Source organism: Anomalospiza imberbis, chromosome 6 (genome assembly GCF_031753505.1).
Source record: "Anomalospiza imberbis isolate Cuckoo-Finch-1a 21T00152 chromosome 6, ASM3175350v1, whole genome shotgun sequence".
NCBI classification, from domain to species: domain Eukaryota; kingdom Metazoa; phylum Chordata; class Aves; order Passeriformes; family Viduidae; genus Anomalospiza; species Anomalospiza imberbis.
In genome coordinates this window covers 16,662,160-16,687,555 of record NC_089686.1, presented here as the reverse complement: position 1 = coordinate 16,687,555, position 25,396 = coordinate 16,662,160, and the positions used below count along the sequence as shown (strand labels likewise).

General features: G+C 35.3%; 1 protein-coding gene across 6 annotated transcripts in view; it reads right to left on the bottom strand.

The window, feature by feature from the left end:
* Positions 1–5,185: 5,185 nt before the first annotated feature.
* RPS6KA5 (ribosomal protein S6 kinase A5) overlaps positions 5,186–25,396 on the bottom strand; it is a 58,295-nt gene continuing 38,084 nt past the window's right edge. For all 6 annotated transcript variants that reach the window (XM_068192603.1, XM_068192607.1, XM_068192601.1 and 3 more), the window contains 11 exons: positions 24,856–24,959; positions 21,663–21,813; positions 20,322–20,483; positions 18,983–19,108; positions 18,089–18,222; positions 14,928–15,021; positions 12,488–12,658; positions 8,930–9,121; positions 8,167–8,326; positions 7,020–7,183; positions 5,186–6,076 (listed from right to left, as the gene is read on the bottom strand). In XM_068192603.1, the coding sequence (XP_068048704.1) occupies positions 5,837–6,076; positions 7,020–7,183; positions 8,167–8,326; positions 8,930–9,121; positions 12,488–12,658; positions 14,928–15,021; positions 18,089–18,222; positions 18,983–19,108; positions 20,322–20,483; positions 21,663–21,813; positions 24,856–24,959 (1,698 nt within the window). In that variant the 3' untranslated portion in view covers positions 5,186–5,836. The remainder of the gene's footprint in view (positions 6,077–7,019; positions 7,184–8,166; positions 8,327–8,929; positions 9,122–12,487; positions 12,659–14,927; positions 15,022–18,088; positions 18,223–18,982; positions 19,109–20,321; positions 20,484–21,662; positions 21,814–24,855; positions 24,960–25,396) is intronic.

Genomic DNA, 25,396 nt, shown 5'->3' with positions numbered 1-25,396 from the left:
TAAGCAGAATTGTACAAACACTTGAATGTAAAAGCAGCAGGGACACAGCACCTTGGGCTCTAATTTGCAGCACCCCTCTACAGTGAGCACATCACCAGAGAGTGGGATCCTGCTCCCTCAAGCAGGCATAGCTTCAACAAGAGTAACTGCTACATACAGCGGAGTTATCTGCTTAAAGGATGAGAACTCATTAAGGAGACACCTGAGAAAAGCTTTCAGGTATTTGCTGGTTTTGTGAATTTAGTTTCTCTTCTCCACTGTATATTACTTTTATAGGAAAAAAAGCATATGTACTGTTACTATTGAGTGAGCTTCTGCAGACCATACAATGACACCTCTGTAAGCAGTCACCTTGAGTAACTTAGAGACAAACTTCAAGCATTGTCCCTTCTCTGCATCATCATCTTTAAATTTTCCCCTTTCTTCTCACTTTCCTAAACTCCAAAGACTTTAAACTTGAAAGCTTTTTTAGCATAGCCGAATGTCACACAAAATCACACCGATCAGCAAATATCATTAATATATATGCATATTTTGAAATGGTTACCTTTCCAAACAGATTTATTTTGGTTATTCACAAGGCCTAATCCTAAATCCTTTTATTTTTCTCCTGCTTACGAAAATAGACCTTTGATCATAATCATACCAAGACAACTACATATTTAACAAAATAAAAAAACAATCAGAGAAAAATTAGACGAACATAAATGAGACGAATTTTAAAATTTGATGCTGGATTTCTTGACAAATATCTTTGTATTAAGAAAGCTGTAAGAAGTTTGCAGTTTCATCTGTTAGTTTTTTTGGCAGTTCCTGAAGCAATTAAAGAAGAGTTCTGTTTTTCTTTTCTTTATTATTGGCATTTCAAAGGAAGTTAGCAGACTTCTGCATGACTCTTGTAAATACAGTTAGATTGGTTGCCAATTTTTAAAAGCAATTTTACATGTGAATAATATGGATTCCTTTCTACCACTGAATAAAGTATTAGTCAGAGCAGCCCATAATATCTCTACCTAAACACTTGTAATTGTTTCCCAGCCAGCTGCTGTCTTCCATTTCTATCACACAGAACACAAAGGTTGTCAAAATACATGTTTTCTTGAAACTTACATTACTGCAGGTCTCTTGCATTTCTCTATTATGCAGTTTTTGGGCACAATAAACAAGAGGTGGTCTATGTAATTGAAAGTATCACTTTATTTTCTACTGCAGACTACAGGAATCAGTCTGAGTTTTCTTTTCAACATAGGTGTTCTGAACATTCAGAATCTATTTAATACATGATAGATAAAAATGTGTGATGGCAGGTGAGAGCTAGTGAACAGCTCTGCATTTCTTCTACTTTTGGAGAATCCAATGCCTTGTGGGCCAAAGGACCAAACTGAGAAGTGTTTCTCACTGGCAGACAAAGATCAAAACACTTTTATCTCTTTACAGCTGAAATACCCATGTTATATTCTGTTCTTTCAATCCACAATATTCAGTCAACTATGTCAATTGAAGGAAGGCAATATAATGTTTTGTCATGTAAAAACTGGAATTTGAAAAAGACTATCACTTATGGGGGAAGGAATAAAACCATTAATTTAGTAAAAACACCTGGAATGATACCTGAGACATAACAAATAATGTCAATATGATGAACTAAATGTTATAAAGCTACACACACACATACTCGGGGACCTGCAGGGGTAAGAAATATGTTTATGTTGGACAATTGGCAAGAAAGCTTGCAATTCATTGTCAGTGAATACATGCACAGGGAGATAGCCAGGGGAAAAATATCTGCCCAGAAGCTTCTCACTTCTGACTTGCTACAACCTTCTTCCTCTTCTGTGGCAGCCTTATCTGGTCCTCCAAATCTGTGTAAGCCCAGAACCCATTTTTAAAATAGAAGTTCTCTTAATCGAGGCATATTACTTTAAATTGAGATCTAGTCATGCAATACAGCATGTATCTACACGCATGCAGACAACACATGAACAGATTATAATATGCTTGTGCAACATTTCATTATAACCAATGAACACATTTTCTGCTGAGAATTATTCTGTTCTCAAATGACTGAGAAGGGATACATCTGTGTAGGAATTGTTACTTTGTTCAGAAAAGTAGCCACAGAAAAGGGCTGAGAAAATGCATCCATCAGCAGAGCCAATTTGAAGCCTCAATCCATTCTGTGATGCAATACATGTTGCCCCTTGCCACCATCTGTTTAATGAAGTACTTAATAGGGCTTTTTCATAGCAGTAAACAATACATATGCCAAATACACCAATTCTTTTCCTTAAAGTATAGAAATTTCACTAAGCCAGAGGAACTGTAAGTTATGTTCTTTTCTTTGTACTTCTCTAAACCCTTTAGCAGAATTACCTGCTAATACTAGTATTTGTGTTTCTAAAAGTATTACAAAGAAATGGCTTTACCAGATACTGAGTACTCTGAAGATTAGATTAAAACCCACATTAATTGAAATCTCTACTCAGATTTCACACAAATCTGCCTACATGGCTGACAGCACTGTATTTCTGACAGCAGACTGATATCATACTAGACATTAAAGCTGACTGAGGCACAGCAGCACTGTGAAGAAAACTTAATCTGAGTATACAGATAATTCACAGTGTAGCACATCTTCACCAAGACAATAAAAAGTATTTATATTACTAATGAAGATTAACTTGTACACTTCAAATTTGAAACAGTGGTCTGAGTATGAAAAACATGGCCCATGGTCTTTATATGACCTTGAGTTCCAGGCTGGTCAACAGATTAAAACACTGTTCTGCCAAGAGTAAATACTCTCCTGCAGGGACATCAGAACAAGAAGTAAACTTATTCTTGAGCTGCCTAGTTTGCAACTCAAGTTTCAATCTATCAATGTGTATACACATCAGCAGTTGTTTATGTAAAGATGCTAATCTAAAAATTCAGACAGCTCAGTGTCAAATACACTTCCTCAAGAGCTCAGTTACCTGGAGGCAGCAGGCAGTCAAACATTTCAGCTACCCTGGGTAACTGGTTCAAAGCAAATACAAGGTGACACCTAAATGTACTTAGCCCTGTCTAAAAAGGAATATCTTGGGTTTAAATTTTTATTAAACAACTACCATGAGAGCACAGAGAAGACACAGAAATATTCAGCTATAAAAGTTATCTTTGATGCAAGTGATGTATTCTAATAACTTTAGTCTCACAACAGTCTCTCAAAACCTGTGTAGAAAAAAAGATTGACAATAAAGCCATTACCCCCAGCATTTAGTATCTTGTGCAAACATTCTTGTTGTTTCATGAGTTTGTCAAGAAACAGTTTAAATTTCCTAACAGGGAAACAACTGTTCTGTGTTCCTGACATTTAAGTTCTTTCAGCTGGGTCACAATATTCCAAATCCACCTAGTATCCCACAGTTTCTTACACTTACATGAAATCAGACTGAAATTGCTTTTTCTTGTCCTCATCCTGAAGACAAGTTCCACGAACTCCTCAAAGTGCAAACTTTATAAGGAACCTGCTCTCCAATCTCCCAATTTACTTATACTGTCCGCATAACAAGTATTAATGGTGGATTGTTTGTTGTATTTACAGCAAGTTTATTCAGGAGAGGAAAAGTATTCTTTTACAAATGAGCCATGTTCACTATTGAGATTACTTCCAAAGAGAGCATTCAGAAAAGTAAATCTGAATATATTACACTGACAATTATTTTTCAATACTTTAACATAGGCTACTTAAAATTGGTTGAGTTATTAGCACATAGACTGATCTTTAAATATACTACTTCTACATAAACAGTGCAAATCTCAATATTCACATCAACCTGAAATTAATGCTGCAATTACTGTTGACATTCACATCAAGAAAGTAGTAAACTATTTCACATGAGCAATTCCAAAACCTCAGAATGCCATTATTAATATTAAAGAAACACAGAACAAACATATTGGGCTTCAAAGCCTTGTTTTGATACACACAATCCCTGTAAACATGGATTTATTGTATTTGTCAATACTGATATCTGACATAATTCTATAAATAAAACCACTGATATAAACAATTTCTGTAACTTTTTTTTTTTGCATAGGGTTTGGATTAAGGTTACTTTAGGATAGAGACAGCTGTTAACAAAATCCTCTAGTCAATTAGTCTTCCATCACACAAATTTAGGCATATGACAAGGAGCCTCTCGTGACTTCAGTGGAAACTTACACATGTAAGCATTTGCAAAACTGGAGTCATCTTTAGCACTTACCCCTAGTCATTGAGAATACAAGCTATAAAAGAGCTCTCCATAAATTTATAAAATATACTGATTTAAAAGTTTATGCTGATGTTTCTCTAAGTCACATTTATGATTCCAAACAGTTATGTACATACTATACTATCACAGTAGGAAATACTTCACTGTAGAACACCACAGTGAACAAGTCGTGAAGCACAGTGTTCAATATAATTTCCCTTTAGTATTCCCAGTGCATAAGTTGTTAACATCTACACTACACAAGGTGCCCAGGTCTAGTATTTGTTATATACAATGTAAAAGCAAGATAGAAAGAGCTTTGCATTTTACAGTAAGGAATGAAAACAGTGGGTAATATACAGGGATTCACTCCTGCAAAGTACAGAATTCTCCTTCACAATGACCACAACCACCAAATATGATGGATTTCAGGTCATTCAGCCCAGTAAAACAGCGCTCAGCACCTTGTAGGAAGAGAGATCTGAGTGCACTTTATTCTAAAACATCTCCTTTGGATGTTATAAAGTGCAAAAAATAAAACATATATTCTAATATTTTACAGTCAACTATTAGACTGCCATATTTGCACAATGCAAAATTCAAATAACTTGGTATGCATTTTTATGGACCCTAGAATAACAAATGTTGAAACTGGAGTTTTCTCATCTTTAAAAAAAATCTTAGTATTTTAAAATTATGATGTAACTATAAAAAGAAAATATAAATTATAATTAAATCTTGAAATAGGTATTTCAATGTGTGACCATTTCCCAAAGCATCAAATATGAAATTTAATTTTCTCTTATAGCATTACATTTTAGAATCTGTAAAATCTTTTACAAGTTAATAACTTCAAAAAATAAAAATTATTGTGTCACAGTACTAGACATCTCACCTTATCAGATATCTTTTACCCTAGAAGTGTTTAAAAAAAATAAATAAATTAAAAAAATCTAAGACTTCTATTCTCAGTTGTTTAGAACAAGATATGTGGAGTAATTTTTTTAAACAAAGTAAGAGTTCCATAGTGCTTTATCTAGATCTTAAAATTCAAATAAATGGGACAGAATGTAACCATAAATTTAAAAGGCTTTAACGTACTACACTGCTTTGGTGCATTGTACCAATGATTGTTTACATGCATGAAGAATCAAATTCTACAATATTCTTCACAGAGCTGGGTAAGAGCAGAAGATCCCGAAGTTCTACACATGTTATAGAGCCTTCCTTTCTTTGAGCAGTGGGGAAGGAACTGGGAGGAAGGTTGTGACACAGAGGAACAGTCTTCTTCCAAGCGGTACCATGAGCAGCACAGCTACTTACCTTGAGCTTGGCTGCACACCAGTAATTTAGCCCTCAGAGAATACAATGTTGGGTGAAGAACAGTATTATACTATATCCAGTGATACCAAACAATTCTAGAAGGAAATGTATGGAAATACAGAGCTAAAAAGGTATGACTAAAATGCATTTCTAAAGCAACAGAAGTCTTCCTGTAGCAGCCTGTAAGCCACAGGGAGGAAGGGCAGGAGAAGACAATACAGGTACTGCCAAGTCTATAACCACTTAACTCCTCGAGACAGGATATTCTCTGCTGCTCAGTCGGAGAACTGGAAGATGGTTTCTGGGTTATTGCTGTCTGTAGGGTTTGTGGGCTGCAATGTCTTTGTGGGTGTAGTTTTACCATGAGAATGAGAGGAAGAAGAATGGGAACTTTCACTGGAGCTGCTACGTGTCTCTGTGCTTGTACTTGTTTTTTTCATTTTCCTTCTTTTTGCAAGAGGTGCCTTGTCCACATTCTGGAGACAAAATCCTTCCCTTTTGTACTTGTTAAAGGCCTGTTTCAAAATAAAAGGTAATTCTAAGTTTTTCAAGATATTTAACATATTTTATCACTTATTGTGAATGGTCTATGGTATGTCACAAGATAAAATGAAATTTCTTGACTAATTACTATTGCAGCTGTAACAACTATTCTACCAACCTTTACAGGTACATAAGAGCCAATATAAAACATTATTGATTGCCATCTTCCTCTCCTTGTTCTTTTCTGTTTAGAAGTATTTTTTACTTAGCCTTAACCTATTTAACACTACATTTTCAGACAGGACATTGCTAAACCAGTTTTTCTTCCAGCCCAAATTATGTTGCATTGTCAGGACCTCTCCAAGAAACAATTACTTTGTTCTTCTCTCCTTCCTAAAAAGCACCCACAAGCATTTCAGCATAGATCTACTCAATTTTGATTTATTCTCTGTAGAGGGTATAATGAGAATCAACACTATGTTTATAAAATACAGTTGCAGTTCAAATTATTTTAATAAATATACAATAGTAGACAAGCAAGTCCACTAAAAAAGCACTCATGAGATAAAAAATATGAACTACATATATTCCAGAAATTCTACCTCAATTTAGTAACCATAAGGACAAAAAGTCAAACAGTTACTTAAGATGAATATAAAGTTTTGGGTTTTTTTAATATAAGTTTTTAATAGATTTCTCTAAGAAACGGAATACTTTTAATTGCTGTTTCAAGAACAGCACTCAGTGCCCAAATCCTCATGAAAATAAGTATCTCCAAGAATTTTATGCTTGCTTCATCATTCATATTTTCATCAGAGATATTATGAGGAAATGTTATTGAGGAAAAAAAAACCAGCTATAAGCACATACTGAATTATAATGACAGATATGTATAGTTTTTAAGAGAAAGCATACACAAATCTAGATGGCACATTACAAAACATAGTACATGACAAAAAACTCCTCAGAACTTACATGGAAAGTGGCTTTGACATATGTGTGCACTGCAGCTCCTGAAGAGCCTAAGTTATCAGGTGTCATTAGAGGGTTAGATGAGAGCTGGCTGCCATCCTGAAGCCACTCGTTGTATCTCAGGCTGGACATTTTAATCCTTTTGTTTGGATCCACTGTGAGAAGTCCTAATAGAAACACATTGCATTCTTTAAAACAGTCAACTATTTATCTTTGGTCAATAGAAAATGCAAATATTTCTTAATAAAATCTCATGCATTGCTTTGATAAGTAACTGATGTCAATATTTATCCTAGGTATGCCAATATTTATCCTAGATAAGGCTCACACTATGTTATACTATCATCCTCTCCAGAAGAATCTTAAAAGCAAAAATTGATATTTAACTGTTTGATAACTCAGATCTCTATTCACACAAACTCAGAACTATCCAATTATTTCTTCACTTAAAACCTGTCTAGGATAATTTTCAAAAGAGTAAGCCTCAGATTCCCTGCACAATTCACTCAAGTCTGAATCTCGAAATCCCTACATTTTTGGCAGAAAAATTCCTTACAATTCTTCTACAGAAATTCAGAACTCCATCTAAGTAGCATTAAGGTAGGTGTCTAGCTCAGGATGAAAACATAATTAGATGCTCAAAAGCTTAAGGGAACGAAAGCATGGCAAATGTCAATGAAGTGGCTCAGAAATACAGTAAGTAGTTTTGTGCAGGAATTAAAAAATAGCCAATGGAAAAGAAATAGGAATACATTCATTTTCTGCAAAAACTCAGCTTTTAAGACATTTATCTCATAAACTGTTTTGGTTTTTTAAAAAGGCAAAAATATCATAATAGAAAAACTCTGCTTATAAATACGTTTTAAGAGTGAGTTCACTTTTTCTGAAGCTCTTCAGTTCCTTGCAAGCCCACTAACCTTATCAGCATTTTACCGGGTTAGAAAACTCTGCTAGGCGTGCAAGCAATTTGTAACGCGTTCTGATGCGTCCACTGCTGCTCACTGCTTGTAGCAGCAGTCAGTACACAGCTCCAGCTGTGCATATTGCCCTGTCAGGTTAGACACTTTGCAGCATCCAGATATTGTATGGCTTTCCAAATTCTATATTTTTAAATAAAAACAATGTACATTAAATAATAGTAAATACATACCTCGAATTAGCTCTTTAGCCTCTTCAGAAACATTTTTCCAAGCCTCTCCTTCGAAGGAAAATTCTCCCTTTTTTATTTTCTTCATAATTTCCAATGCACTGGTACATGTTAAACTTCTGTCTTGAGACTGAAATGGTACCTGTCCTGATAGCATTGTGTACTGTCACAAGAACAAAAGCAGCATTAGGAAACAGTGTATTCATAGACAACTCTGCTGTTAAATATGAAAGGCTGTTGTTTGCATCACCAATGCTACACAATAAAACTTGGCCTAACATAACTTTAAGGCTATAGAATATTTAAAATATAGAAGACTTTCTCCGGAGTCCTTGTTAGAAAAAAACATTCATCTATTCCAGGAAGCTATGAACAAAATATATTTCTACCCCATTTATATCTAATGAAACTAATTTTCTGTAGATCAAAATACAGGTTGATTCCTTCTCTGAACTGAAACTGTTGAGATTATATGGATGCCTGTAAAATCCCCTAACAAGTATATACCTTTTTGAGAAGCTGACTGTATCAAGTAATTTTTCCATTCCCAAAAACATTAAATTTTATTTCCTACTTGCTAAAAAAAAAAAATTCTGCTCCTGGAAAAGATCTGTCTTTGGAATATATTATTTATGCAGTAGCACTTTTACCTCCCTTGAATTCAGCATGTACCCAATTTATGTCTGAAATCATCTCAAGTCCCTTGCATTTCAACAAAAAGTAAATACATGCAATAAAATTATAGTTAAAACCCTCAATCACTCACCAAAATAACCCCCAAACTCCACAGATCACAAGACTCATCATAACCATTGTGATTCAAGAGCTCTGGGGCAGCATAATGAAGAGTAAAACATGGAGTCTTAAGAGGCTGATTATCAGGTGGTTTTAAACGAGCAAAGCCAAAATCAATTATTTTTATTTCTGAATTATCAGTTTCATCTGTAAATAATAAATTCTGAAAAGCAAAGCCAAAAAATCAATATTAGCACTGGGTACAAAATTGGTTATAATTATTTTGCTACATCTATCACTACAGAAAATTTTCCATTATCTAGAGGAAAGGTGAACTGCAAGACACTGAGGGAAGAGAAAAACAGAAATAACAATACTCTGGGTTGTTAGAAATGTGACGTGTTTACCTGCCCCTGCATATCTGCAAGTCATGGCAATTCTGAGATTACTAATGAAAATGGATACATAGCACAGAACAGTGCAGAAAAGACTTCTGGGAACATTGACAAGAAAAAACCCTAAGGCATCAACATGTTTGGAGATGGGAGAATTACCTTCTTCCTCAAACAAAAGCAAATTTTCTTAAGCTTCCACTTCCTTCTGGCATGTTGTGAACAACAGCTTTCTTGTGTGGGGGATTCCCACTGCTCCTTCTGTCTGGTGACTGAATAGTCTTTGGTAGTCAATGGCACCACGGTATTGCCATGAGGACAGTAATGCACAAGAGTCCTTTGAAAGGGAAGGATGGTGGTAAAAAGGTGCACCTTGCTGTGAAGTGGTGTTACTAAGTGCACCAATTGCTCAGAGGTTTCACTGAGAGCTGTCTGGCATGGGTGGCAAAGCCAGTACAGATATGTGTTCAGGAAGAAACCTGGGACCAACAGCATTCAAGCACTGAAGGTCACGTCACAGTCCCACCACAAACCTACTCCTTAGACCAAGGCAGAGTCACTGGTGCACTAGTCCCTGAGAATTCCAGCTTTACACACTGGAATGTGGCACTTTTGGACTTAAAGACAATCAAGTTGTTATCAGTTTGGAAAATATAAGGCAATCTGCTTCTTTTTTGTCCCCCGAGTATTTTTATTTGCCAAGAAAGATACAAGAGGGAAGCTAGGTCACAGAAAAACTGTCTGAGGCCAAGATAAACTATAAGCTAATTCTTCTCTTCCCTTCAGCTTCTGAGAGAAGAGCATCATTTTGCTATTGCCTTTACTGTTCGATTTATGAATGCTAGGAAAAGTCACAATATTAGAAATCCTATAGTCCTATCTAAACTCGTAATACAAAAGGTGTATGATTCACACAAAGTAATTAATTTCAAACTCATTAACAAGGGTAAAAAATGATTGCTAGACTGCCAGCAGATCAATAAGGAGAATCTGAGACCATTCATTATGGACAAAAGAAAACAGCTGCTACAAAACAGTATTTTAGTATTTTTGCTTTCTGTCCTGCTGATAGAGCTCAATGCACATTCAGAGAAGTCAGTTTTTAATTGTTTTGTAAATGGATCTACAGGAAGCCTAATTTCAGCAAAAATATTCATATAACAAGGATAAGTGATTAATATAATAGTCTTTTTTCTATGGTGATGTTACATAGCCTACAAGTAAATAAAGAATGAATAATGGTTTAAAAAGACCTTTCTTATGATAAAAATTAAATTGGTTATGCATGGAAAAAAAGGTACAGTCCAATATCCTACACCAGGTTCAGGTATTCCTGTAAATTAGGCAAATAAAGCATGTTTCAGAACCCTCACATCCCCTAGATATTTACAGCTATATTCCACCTATATTTTAGAATACATAAACAACATTCTCTCACACTTGTTATGTTTTGTTGTAATACCTTTAGAACCCAGTTCACAGATTAATGATCACAGAAACAGTCCTCAAATCCTCTACTGAGAGGCTCCAAATATGGTCACATATGCTACATAAACTCTTTATTCCTATGAATTCTCTATTTTCGATCCAGTACTTTTCCTCTGTTTTGTAGACCAACATATGTGATCTAATTACTACTGATAAAACAGAAGCCTTCCAGTCCATGAAATTCAAAGTCTCATTCTCAGTTACATTCAACCAGCCAGACTTTTAAAAAAATAATTATCAGTAGCACATTAGATTGCAAAGTTGACCATCAAAAAATCTGACTAGAATTCTTAGAAAAGCAACAGAATTTTCTATATATCCTTTTACAGAGAAATGCACTAACCATATCTATATTGGGAAACCTGCATATTCCATTCTAAGTTCATGTCAGAACCTAAAATAGTAACTTTCAAAACAAGCAGGAAGGAGACAGGCAAGTTAAGTCCAACTTTGTGGAGGCAATGGATTCTGCAAGCTGTTTGCTAACCCTTCATTACTTGACTTCCCAGACTTCTCTTCTTGAACATAATGTAGAATTGAAGACTGCCTAATTTACCATGCAGCTGAAGCTCTGCTTTACTGTGCCTTTATATTCAAAGGGGCAATAAGACTCCGATGATAAGAATAGAAGAGAGAAAAAGGGGTTGGTTTCGTCCTTTTAATAGTTACTTGTTTCAAAAGTGATTTTCTTACCCTGATGATGTGACTCTTGGAAAAAAGTTTCTTTGGTGACTTTTTCAACTCACACATTAGAATTTCACAATAGTCTCTCTTTAACTGTTTACTTATGAAGGAGCCCAGGACAGAGATTCTTTCAAACTCATGTATTTTGGATTGGTTTTCAAAAACAACTAGCAACACCTAGAAGACTTCTTTACCAGCTGAATTGGAATTACTACAAAATACCAAGTCTTTCCTATCACAGAAAGTATATTACAAAAAGATAAAACATCAGTAGGAATGGTGGATTATTTTTTAACTCCAGCTACAAAAGGAGCAGCTATTTCCTGGGGTATGATGGCTGTCATCACCCTACAATGAACATCCTTACTGGATGAATCAACATTAATCTCAACATTAATCTACACTATTCTCAGGCTCGAGAAAACATACATCTCAACCCACTGCTGGCAAAAGCACCCTAGAAAACACTGGCTCCAGGAAGCAGAACAAAGCCAGTGGTCAATCTTATCATAGTAAACTGAATATTTACTATTATAGGAGGCACGATGTTGCTGCACAGCAAAAATATCAGAAAAGCAGTTACTGAAAAATAGATATTAATAAATTGTTTCTTTTGGGAAACTACTGAACTCAAATCACACATCTTAGTGCTCATTTCGTACTTAACCGGAAAAGAAAGCCTACTAAGGAAATTAAGATCAAACAGAAGATGGAAATGTACAGACAAAATACCCAAGCTCTGCTTATGAACTGTTTCATGCCATAAATACATACTAGTGAAAAATGCCCCCAAATAAGCAAAGAATGCTTTCGAACAAGTTAAGAGTAGAGATAAGAGTAGAGATTGCTTATAGCTACTTTTACCTATGAGCAGAAAAATATCTACTGAATTTGCTAAGTAAAAGTGGCAACATCTAATTAAAAATACAGAAGTAGAAAACTCTGTAACAAAGGCTGGAGAAACAGATACATCACATTCCAGACATTTAATTATTGTCTAAACACATATATGCAAGTCACTGTACCTCAGGTTTCAGATCTCTGTGGACTACTCCTACATCATGCATATGGCTCACCGCCGAAACCAGTCTGCGCATAATGTGACTGGCTTCAGTCTCACTGAAATGTTTCTTTTTCTGAATACGTTCAAGCAATTCTCCTCCCTTCAGCAATTCCATTACTAGGAATGTGTGAAGCTGAAACAATAAAAATATAGCATGTTAAGAAATTTAACATTACAAACCAACATGCACTCAGGAGTTAGGTGCTATTCTGACAGGTTCTCAATGTTTGAAGAAACAGCACTGCTGCTTGTAGTAATTTAGAAGATCAAAATAAAGCACCAACTCTCAGATGGCATTTTTCCCATCAGTCTTATTGAGACTGAAAAACAATGTCTTCCCCATGTGCACCCATATTTATTAACAAAAATGCAATACCACCAGCTAAATGTATGAATTTGTAGGGAGATGAAAAGGCTTTACTTAGGCTACCAAGTAAAGCTGGAAAAAGCGAAACTTCTGCTGCTTAAGCCTGTTCTGATATAAGGATATGTATCTATGAATATGCATAAGGATGTAACTACTTAAATGTTACTAAATCCTTCAAAAGCATCCTGAAACTTTACTTCTGAAATAAAAAATTATCTAGAACTTGTGATTTTATCCGCCACAGAGTAGTAGCCAAAACTACTCCACCATCACAATTACAAAAGATATCTTACCAAAAATTAAAGAGCTTTTTTTTAAATTAAAAAAGCAATGCGTTTTTAGAAGGTTGCTCTCTTCAAGGCAATCAATAAGCAGGGGCTTCCTTGATTATAAGACAACATTGGCAGACAGTCAACTGCAATTCAAATATCTTGCCATTAAACAAACAGCAGGCTTCTCAGAACAAGGAAATGAAGTCAGCATTCTCAAAAGGCAATGGATGTAGACACGCCATAGCTTCTAGCCCTTCCCTTCCCTGAATGACAGTAACAAAAGTAGTGTTTGCAAGCAGAGCAAAAATGTTCTGGGAAATGGCCAAAAAATGGAATTCGAAGCAATAGTCAGAAGGTGTACACTTTATATACTAAAGACCAGAAGCAGAGCTATGTGGACAGAAAACAGTAACACTTCTTAGAACAACCAAGGTTTCTAGTAGTGCTTGAATGATGTCTTCTCCTGCAAATTTTCTTTATGCCTTGGGAAGATCTGACAGGGAAGTTAGAGGGAAGTTAGAAGGATAAAAAGACTTTTCTCACTAGAAAACTTCTGGCTCACCAAGAGACTACAACCCAATATTATATGTTTGGAATACTAATGTAGAATTTGAACAGACTGGTATCAGAACAAATTAAAAACTGGAACTTTTTTTATTAAGACAAACTGCAGAAAGGTCAAAACTAGAAGATTCCCATCAGTTTTGGTCTTCAGAACATTGTGCACAAATAATCTTAAAGGTAACACCTGGGAGCTACCAGAGCTAAAAATACAGTGGGTTGATTGGTTGAGAGCAGCCTATTCAGTGGCAGAGCAGTTTGGAGAACCATTTTCTTAGGTTTGGCATATTCATTTTACTCAAAGGAAACTGAAAGAAATGTCCTGTTCTACACATGTGCACTGATATTGCACATATATGTAAAAAGAGGGTTTTCTTGTCATTAAAAATTACAGTACAGACACTGTATCTTCTCCGTGAATTTTGAAGTGCTCTACATGAGCTCTCTGCTGGTCCCAGTACAAACAGCATGAGGGGCATAGACTGGGATATGTGGAGAGGTAAGAGACCCCTTGTTCCATTACAAAATCCATAGACCAACATAGAACAGAGTAGTCTAGGTTTGAAGAGAGCTGTACAGGACATCTGGTCCAAAACCCTAGCTCAAACCAGGGACAACTTCCAATTCAGATCAAATTATTGTTTATTCCATGCTTTGGAGTTTGTATTACGTTAAAAGAAAAAGACAGTTAAGATATCTAAATAAACTGATCTTAATAGATTTTCAAATACACTCCCTACTTTCACATTTGGTAATCTAGCAAGCTATTTGGTTATCTCCATTAAGGTACTAATGTGTAGGAAAAGATACTAGATATGTAATCTTCATATGCAACATTTCTAAATTAATTCACAAATACTGTTTTAAGATTTATAACAATTCTGGGGGAAAGGTGATAACACATTTCAGTATCACAGACACAGAAATTGGGCCACGAACACATCGTATGATGGCAAACAAAGACAAAAGAGAACAATGAACAGAATTCAAGCCTCTAATTTTTTCACATACTGTTTTGATTTGCTAGAGTAATTGCAAGATTGTTAGATGCAGGATTTCTGCTTCATTTTCTATACTGACTAGACAAAAGCCCTAGGAAAAAAGTTGCCTCCACAGCTGCAGAATGCTTAAGTCCAAAAAGTTCTTTGGAAAACACATAGCAATATGTTTGGTAGGTGCTGATTACAGCTTCTTCAAAATACCTGGTCATGAAAAACTTCATGTAACTTCACTACATTCGGATGTCCTTCGCAGAGTCTCAGAGCTGTTATTTCTCTCTGGGTGTTGGCTTCCATTCTGGAAAAATTGAGCAGTCATTTTGTACCAATTTTACTGAGAAAATTGCACATTCTGAGTGTTATTTTTTAACTGTTTGCAATCCATATTTTTTTACTATTACAACCACATGAACACAATTAAATGCATATTAAAATTAAGTGGAGAAAAACTCTCCTCATAACCCTGCAATTTCATCCATTAAAAAACCCACACCCAATTCAATGTTTTTAATGCAACTGCAACTTCCTACAGCAAAAGCTGATGTGATACAGAATAGTTTCAATCTAAAACAAACCATGCCCTTAGTCCAGAGCAATTTGACTTCACCTTCGTTACTACCAATATTTGTTAGTTCACCTTTATCTTGGCCCAATCTTTTCCCATTCTTAATGGGGACAAGTACTTCCAAAATGAACTATAAACTCTACTAGAAAAAGAATAACATCATCTATATATGAAATGTGTTATACAAATGAACCCCTAAACAGAGCATTGTAAAAATCTGAAATGGAAGAGATAAGAGACCATTTCCAGAGAAAAATCATTGCATAAGTTCCCTTTCAAGTACTGAAATGTATAGCCATAAAAAGTGAAAATGGTGATTGTTATAAAAACTACATGAATGGTGACACAGCAGAACACTTTTTTCCACTAGTTAGATATATTGATTTACTTTTGGCAGAAATTTTCAGGCATTATTTGACAAAACTCTCTGAGAAAGGCTAATCCTGTACTGATTTAGAGAATGGCTTTACAGGTAACAAGATACAGACAGAATCTCTCACCACATATATTTTCTTAATTTTTGGTTGCTTTTTTTTTCATAATTAGGATGAGAACCACAACAAGAATTCTGTGCAAGAGAACTCTGTCTTTCTGTAGGCTTCATATAATCAACAAGTAAACTAAACTCTTCCATGTGCATCTCTGCTGCTGAAATTTTTAACTGACAGTGACTTCTGGTCCTTAAGGAATTAAAAAACCTGACTCACAGAGTCTTTCCCCCTAAACTACTATCAGAAGGAAGCAGACCTTGGAAACAGATGAAAAAGGTTCAGTATCATGAGCACAAATCTTGGAGATTTGTATGTAGGCTTTTCTGAATACTTCCTCTCTGTAAATAGTTACCATCTCAGATTTTAAGCAACCCTGTGAGAAACAAATGGGATGCTCTAAAACAGTAACTCAAGCAGGTTAACATTTTTTCAGTGGTCATCAGACATACAGAAAAACCTAAAAATGTTGGCTGGGGGCAGGTCCAGCATTATTAAAAAAGCAACACCACAGAGGAACTGTTCATCTGAGCTTTTACCTCAATTATCATGAAAAGGTTTCCCGAGATGTATGATTCCCTTTTTGGGCACGTTTGCCAGGTAGGAGTGAAAGACTAACTTTGAGGCAAAGAAGTTGCTAGAAGCTTATACTTTTCCTTTTAGCAAGATTTAGTGGTGTGATCATCAGAGCAATATTACTCACAGATTCTAATTCAAGTTGGGTTTTGGCCAATTGTTCAGAGTGTGGGTTTACTGCTAACTCTAAATACTGTACAAACATGCTGAGTCTGCTCACACCCTGCAATCCTAAAAAAAAAATTTCAAAAGTCTCTGTATACAGATGACTTCTTACCTTCATTTAGCCTGAGCCACCAAGATGAAGGAGAACGAGCAAAAGAATCCATAAGTAATGTAATTCAGGGACATAATTTCTAGAAGTTAAATTCTAGGGGAAAAGTCAATACTGGTCTGCTCACTTATCCAGAAACAAAACGCACATTATGTTGAGATGGGAGCACTAACCTACAGCTCTGCTGGTACCACAGAAAAAACTTGTGAGTGCGCACACATGGCAGAGATCTCCACATTAAAATACCCAGTGTAGGTATCTACCACACATCACCTAAGGTCTCATTGTAATGAGTGAAATTCCTGTGACTCCATCTTACAGGGTGAACTAGTTCACTGCAACATACATACCTAAAGTAGGATTCAGTGGCCTAAGCATAGGAAGGAAGAGCCTGGAAGATGACAGCAGCCATGAAAACATCTACAAAAAGGTAGTAGTCACAAGACTGATGGGAACCAGAGGATGGAGAATACATCAACAGATGCTAAAATGGCCCTGCATAGATGTCTATGTTTAAGTTACTGAATCCCACTTCTAGTGCAAGACAGTTTTAGGCAGGCTTCCATTAATTTAGCAGACCTCAGAAAACTAACTCAGACACCTACACTTCAGCATTTTGTTCTTGAACCTGTCCTATTCACAAAGCACGTGATGAAATGACAGACACTTAGGTCTGGCAGACAGCTTCTTCTAGACTCTGGAAAAAGAGGTACAGCCAAATGTCTTGGGCAAGAGATCACTGAACTGTCATACTCACAGCAGAACATTTCTACTCTCCTGCCAGCATTCTGCAACACACTAGGGGTGTACTTACTAATGAACTCTGCAAAATGAAGGCAAAAATCCATCTGCTACTCAAAGAATCCCTTATCTTTATTCTTCTCTGAGCAGAAACTCCCAGAGATATCCATTCTGGAAGAGAACCAGGTGGTACTCGTGTACAAAGCAAGTCAGCTGCTTCCATTGTGGTGTTCTCTACAGAACATCCAGGAAACAAGATATAACTTACAATTCCCATTTTATACACACACATACACACTTAGATCTGAGGCAACCCACACTGCAGACCATTCCTAAAAGCAGTATCCTAGGCAATCAATCGGGCTGCTTAAGAGGGAGCTAGCATAAGCCTACATTCAGGTCACTTAAGTCTCAAGATAGAAGAACGTTATACCTTTACTTTGTTAGGAGCAAAATTAGGGGAAATAATGGTAGAATGCAACCAGGAACCAGAAAAGTACTCTAGTTTTCTTCTTGTGTCCCAACTAGAATAGCATTTTATTTCAAAAGACTCTCAGAATCTTTTAATGGTCATAAGGTTACAATAAGTTTCTGTAGATTCATATAACAGGAAATTTTTAAAGTTATTTTTCCACTTCTAAAAATGTAGTGAACATTATTCTACTGCATAGGTGACAGTAAGCAAAGAAAATATTTTTATTGTCTTATAGAATATTTATACCTTTTGCTAATTATTTTTACTGCATACTCTTGGCTAGTTTTCTTGTGTAAGCACTTTCGACAAATGGAAAAACTTCCTTCTCCCAATGGTTTCTCTTTCAGATCCAGTTCATAATGATGATAAAATGGAGAGTCCTGTTAGGAAACTGTCTGTATTTAGTTTTGCAGAATACTTTTAGTATACACAGTCAAAGACAAAGAGTAAAATTTCATGAGAATTTTTCATCTATATTTAAAACTGTAAAAGAGCTCTCTTTTTATTAAAATATATTCTTAGATTTTACTAAATAAAATGCATAAACATTATTCTAACAATCAAAGAGCAGAGCTTACATTACATTAGACAAATATAATCACTAAATAAATCATTACTACTACAATAGTTGAAGATACAAAATCTTCAGACAAACAGGATCAAAGATGGTCATACATACATTTAGCCACAAAACTATGTGCTCATTTGAGGACATCACAATAGCATGTGTTCTTATAATGCTTCACACAACTATATTCTCTTTTGGGTAAATAAAACATAGATGGAATTATTATATAATAAAGTAGCTTCAGAAATATCGACAGTGTTTGCCTGAATAAGAACTATCAGGAGTTGTATTATTATTATTATTATTACTACTACTATACTTCTTAGTCTTATAGTCTTCTGGAAAACTAGACAGTCATCTCATTTTTCAAATTAAAGTTCAACCACTTCTTAATAGCATCACATGCAAGATGGATCATCAGATGCTTGAATCATCCAAGGAGCCATTACAGAGAATTGATAAATGAATGATGACTATTTTGTAATCCATAGCCTAGATTACGATTGCTGCTTGGGAAGTTATACACAGTTTTAATTTAACCAAATTAATTTAAGTCTTGATATTATTATTACCTTCATCATAGCACTTCTGGCAATAGTTGTAGTTCCAGGTCGCTCATCCCCCACATAAAACTGAAAAGGATCTACTGTAGCTGCATTGCGTTTAAACAAAATAGAAGGTGCAACGAAAGAATATCCCTATGAAATTAAAACATCAGAAAAGGGTATAGCTTGATATTGTTGCACATAAACTATTATAATATATATGAAGCAACAAAAGTTTCAGAAGAATTTTGCAATAAATCAGAAGTTTTTTATCATAATCGAGAAATTGTAACTTTGTTCAATATGAATAAGCACCTTCCTGGAATTAGTTATATGATCCTCCACAGTTAGAGACAAAACAATAATACTACAAGAATTCTAATAAATTCTAATCTGGCTCAGCTACAATTGCTTTACAATAGCGATAAAGGCTTGTACTTCAAACTAGCCAGCTTCCCAGGACCCCTTAAAGTTAAGGCATGAAACAGTTTGTATGTTATGATGTAAGCATCAAACAATTTTAAATGGATAAACCTTATATCAATGTGGGTGGGTAACAATGTGCCCAGTTTGAGGATCATAATAACAAGAGCTGTGACTACCACTGCAGGGTGAATCGGATATTATTAAGACATGCATAATCTGCTTGATACAGTCACTGTGAATCTAATAAGTTCCAAAATATGACACTACATTCCTCTACCCTGAGGATTAAGCTGCTCAAAAACAGACAATAAAAAACAAAAAAGGGAGAAGAGAAAGCAATCCAAACTGCTGTTCTCCTCTGCAGTTTTGGTACCAAGTTGTTTGCATGTGAGCTGTTTCTGCCCATTTGACATGCAGACTGTAGTCTAAGAAGGGGTTGTTCTTTAATAGCATGGAAGGAACAGTAAGGAAAGCTTTGTTACTCATCTGGAAATATCAGTCAAGTAACTAGAGTGCTCCTACAACATGTGGAGCTTCAGCTCCCACTTTCTAAAGGATTACTTCCAGTAGCACATAATGTGGAAATGGGTGAACTACACTGCTCTTGTTGAAGCTGGCAGCCCAGGCTGATGGAGTCAAGATGACAAGACTCCTAAGGTATAAAAAAATCCATAAAGAACAGACTGACTCTAGTCCAACAAGTAGGACATTCAGCTGGGAATGGAGAAACAAGGAATTTCATATTTGTCGTAGGACTCTTTCCACCTTACTCATTTTGCGATTGTTGAACAAAAAGCCCTGGGAACTGGGACTAGAAGTTACACAATTAATTCCAAAAACTTAACAGGCAGGAGGTAAAAAAAAAAGCTATCTATACATTAGGAATTGTTCAAAAATTATTTTCTTTTCTTAAAAATATTAATTTGAGTTTTTAAAATACCTGAAATATTCTTTCGGAAGTCTGAGGAGTTGCTGCAGGAGAGTATGTTGGATCCATTTCTGTAAACTCTTCTGCAAAATTACTGACATCCAGTTCATCTCTGATTACTGGTTTAAATGGAGCTGGTATTTTTTTGGCGGCTAAGTCCTCCCAATTCATATTCTAAGTAAAAACATAAGAAAATAAATTCAATTAAATGAAAATTTTACAGAAAGATATTGGAAAGAGTCTTGTCCTAACACAGTCCCAACGCCCTTTGCCATTTTCCACAGGCAGATGAAAAACATTCAAATTATGCTCTACTAATTTGCTTAAAGCCAAGCAGTATCATACTTATTTGTATGTAGACAGAATCCAATAAGGAAATCAATATAATTTAAGTGGAGGTGTGCCAAACAATTAGCATGATGGTCCCTGAATTTCTCCCTCTATTTCAGAATAAGCAATATTTATATTTTTGTAAGCCACAGCACATGCATGTAGTATCTTCAATTTTTCATTGCTGATTTCTATGCTTAATTACTGATGTCAGCTTTCAGAGCCCTGAGAGCATAAACCTCCAAATTCTTACTTGGAGGCATGACCATAAAGAGGAAGCACAGAAATAGCAGATATGAGAAAACTGCCCTGTTACTGTAAAGGAGTGGAACTGAAATTAAGTCAAGAATAGAAAGTGTTATATGATGGCAAAATGCATCTCCCAAAACAAACAGTGCATTAAGCAAGTTTAACTCTGTTTAACTCTACTTAACTTCAGAAGCACCATAAATACATCATTTGTTTTTTCAAAGAAAGCACACAATTTTAACCACAGTGGATAGAACACTACAGATATTGTATGCAAGTCATCATCATGATTTGAAAGCAAATGTTAATACACTGAAATCAAAACAAAATTCAAATTTATTATATGAGACTAACGATTTAATTAGGCCAAGGAAAATAGAGGAGTTTGGTGAATTTTATTACTATTCAAATTTAATAATAATTCTAGTGGCAATCTTTAAAAAATCCTTTCAAACAAAAACCCAACAGACAACACAACACAATTTCAGTGTTGTACATTAAACCTTCTGATTTCAGCAGTGTTTTTTAGCTTCTTTAAGTAACTGATAGATACAAACAGGATATATTAAAAACCTAGCATGCCCTTCTAATACACACAAATCCATACATACAAACACATGGATATTTTTACTAACTTCAGTGCAACTAATTCATGCCAACTAATAAGTCTCAAAGTTGTTCTGTTAATAGAACAACAGAATTTCCTTAGATTTTGATTTCACAGGCACTAATGCAGAATAAGTGGGATCTGGTGAGTTTTGTTGTTTGCTTTACCTGGAAAAAGGGATGCTGTTTGATTTCATCAGCATCAGTAGGACCACAACCTAGCCTCTTCTTGGGGTCTTTCATTAAAAGACGCTGAATTATATCCTTAGACAGAGCACTCATTTCCTGTGGGTAAGGTGGCTCACTTTTTAATATTCTCCTTTAAAACAAACAAAATAACAATGTGGAAGTTACTTAAAATGTTGAGACTTAAAGAGTTACCATACTAATGGAAGCATTAACATTTCACCTAAACTTCTATTGTACCTAGGAGGATAACAAATATGAAACCAACCTTTTTTTAAATAAAGAAAGGTTTAAGGAATTGCAGACATGAAACAGAACATCTGAAGAGAAATTATGTAACTCAATCCACAAAAGGAGAACAATCCTCATTTCACATGCTGAGTTTACTATTTAAAAGAAATCTCATAGTTGCAACAGATAGCTCCACGAAGAAATCAACTTGATGCCTAATAGCAGTCAAACCAAAAATAACTCCAACATTAAAATGTATTAGAAAATAAAGAAAAAAAACATATTTGGGCCATTGGAGGATTGCCTTCACCCTCTGTGCTACATGCAGTGCTCATGCCCTTTTCTCAAATGACGGCGCTATAACTGGAAAAGTTTTAGAGAACAGTAATAAGACTAATCAGACATAGAATATGTTTCATAGAAAGTTTTATAAAGAGATAGAAGAAGACAGTTTCTCATCAGAAAGATAAAAAACCCCAGAAACTACACACTGTTTCCAACACAAGAATAGAACTCTCCCTTGGAGAGACGTTTTAGAACAAAGTTTCATTCTCAAATTTAACACCAGACAACCATTGTGCCACACGAGGGAGTAAAATTATCTAAAAATAGCTAAGATTACTTCCTACCTAGGTGAAATAAAAGAAGGACCTGGATGATCCATTTAAAAGATGACTTTTTTTCCCCCTAAACTCAGAAAAATAAAACCATGCTTTCAACAGCTTGTGAGCAAGTAAAAAAAATGAATTCTTTAAGTCTGCTGCAATTGGCAAGTTTAAGCATATTTAGGTTAACCCATGGAATTTCTGGATAGAACAACCTTGCTATCAAGAAATAAGTTTGTACCAACTCCTATCTCTGTACCAGTAATTTCATTGTCAGGGCAACTGTCATTATTTGGTTTCTGTTTGCCTGCTCTACGCTACCCTCATGGAAAGCTCCAAATACACACTTGTTCTCCCAAAGGCATGCAGCAGTCACCATTCCCCAGAAAGTTCCACACGACTCAGGGCAGCAGCAATGTTCCCATATGCTCTTAAAAGGATCAAACATTCATTACATAAACTGCAGACACATAACACTGAAATGATCCAACAAAGAAATGGCTATCACTGGAAAGGATTTCAAAACCACTGGGTCTTATGAGTATAGGAGTAACACAAGAGAGATGAAATCCAGTCTGAAATGCAATCATATAACTGGGAGTAAGAAGATTTCAGCTATATAGCTGGGAGGAAGAACTACAAACCAGAGGCTCATCAGCTGAAAGTGACAGAAGAGGAAAAGGAATTAGATCTATTAGAGCAGCACTGGCATCAACAACAGGAACGCAAGAAAAAGGAAGAAGTATGTTTTTGTTCAGATGGTAAATTATCCCTTCCGTTAACCAAGATCTTCTTGAAACATCAACAAGAATAAATTGCCCATATGTAAGAAAGAACAACAGAAGCTAAGTTAAGAAAAGGTTTTTTCAGGAAACAGGAAGACTGGGGAACATGTTCAATATAGGAAACTGTAAGAATTTAACTTCTAAATTTATCAAAACAAAAACTGAAATACCATAGGACTGCTGTCTATAAATGCATAACAAACATCCACCAGAACATAAACAGACTGAACAGCAACCCAGTAAACTTGCCACAACTAAAGAAAATAAGCTATTAGCTGTTAGAGACAGATGTTAACAAACTTGTAGTTATTCAAATTATCAGAAATACTATTATCTTAAAAAGCACAGAAGGGCCTACCAAAAGAAAGTCAAGTCCTGTAGAATGCATAGCTAAAAAGTTTCCCATTTTTTGGGAAACAATATCTGTAAAGTTCATTTCAAGGCTCTCTCTAAAAGAACAAATTGTTACTCCTTCAGAGTCCCATCTAGTAAATCTTGGGAATCAATTACCATATTCAACCAGGTCATAAGTAACCAGTCAGCCAAACTTTTAACCTTAAATAGGGCAGGAAGAGGTAACTGAAGTTTAACTGCAATATAACAACCAAGCCGGTGAAGTCCTAAATTTAATGGACTACTCTCTCCCTTGTATTTTTTCTACTGACTGTCCAAGTTTCCTGTTTGCTGTAGTAGAGAAGTAAAAACCAATAAACAGGCTTTAATCTCCCAAGAAATTGCCTTAATTTGTAACATAAGTAAAATAAATTCTCTAAATAATTGAGGTATATTCTACCATCCATTACAACTTCAAATATCAAGTGATTCCAGGTGAGGGTCAGAACTAGGACAATACCTTCCAACAGAAGCAAGAATATTTTTAGTTTGGGGACTAGACTTACAAGCTCCAGTTCTTTTACAGAAGTACTGAAGTAGTATTGAAAACAAACCTTTAAAGTGTGGAGACAAAATGTAAGAAAAAGTTTATATGTAACAGATAAGAATGGTATCGTTTATTTCATTTCTGTATCATATTCATTTCTTCTCAGATATGCAAATAGGGCTAAGAAAAGATCTTTTTTTCATGCTATACACTAATAAAATAAACATTATTTGTAAGAAAAAGGTGGGAGTAGGGTACATTCTGACACTTTAAATCTGCAGTCTGCCAGACCAACCTATCAAGAGCTGATAAAAAAGTATCTCTAGCTAAAGATACCTCTAATGTATTAAGATTTGGAATGTGATAATTGTATTTACATATACTTTGGTATTTTGAGTTCCTTTTCAAGAGTAAACATGCAATAGGGCTAAGTATCTACAAGGCTGTGGCTCCACTGTAGCTTAAACAAAACAGGCCTTTTGTAAAGTCAGTTCTACTAGCTAATAAAAGCTATCTACTTTCCGCTGTCAATCTATTGAACAGAACTGGAGCACATAAAATGTTACCATGGCAGCACTTTCTTCCTAAATTTTAAATTAACAAACTTTCACAAAACATATTATGGCAAAAAGGATCATCTGTTAGCACATACACTTCACTGCTGTGAATCTTACCTAGAAATCTCTGCTTGGGAATTCTTCTCTCCATCGACTGTAAATGGTGATGCTCCAGTTAATAATTCGTACATAAGAACACCAACACTCCACCAATCAACAGCCTATAGAACAACAGTAATTATGTATGTTACGATATGCTGAAGTAAAATTGTTAACAAAAGAAGGAACAGAAGAATCCAAATAGAAAGCAACTAGCGTAGGAAGAACCTACCTGTATACAAATACAAAGGCAAAATGGGATACAACAAAGCATAAACAACTGTGGTACTGACTGAAGGTATTTTCTGTGATAAATTAATTTTATATTGAAATTGCTCCACTTAGCTTCTTCAACTAATTTCTCAAGCTGAACTCTTTCTACTGACTGCTAAAGTTCCTGCTGTTTTCCCAACAGAATTCATTTTTATTTTTACCATTGTGATGTGATATGAATTCTAATACATACTCAAAATAACAGAGGAACCTAAGGCTTGCTAAGAAGTAGTGGAACTTGAAGTTTTATGAGCTTGAGAATGAAATTAAGGAATGTTCAAAAAGC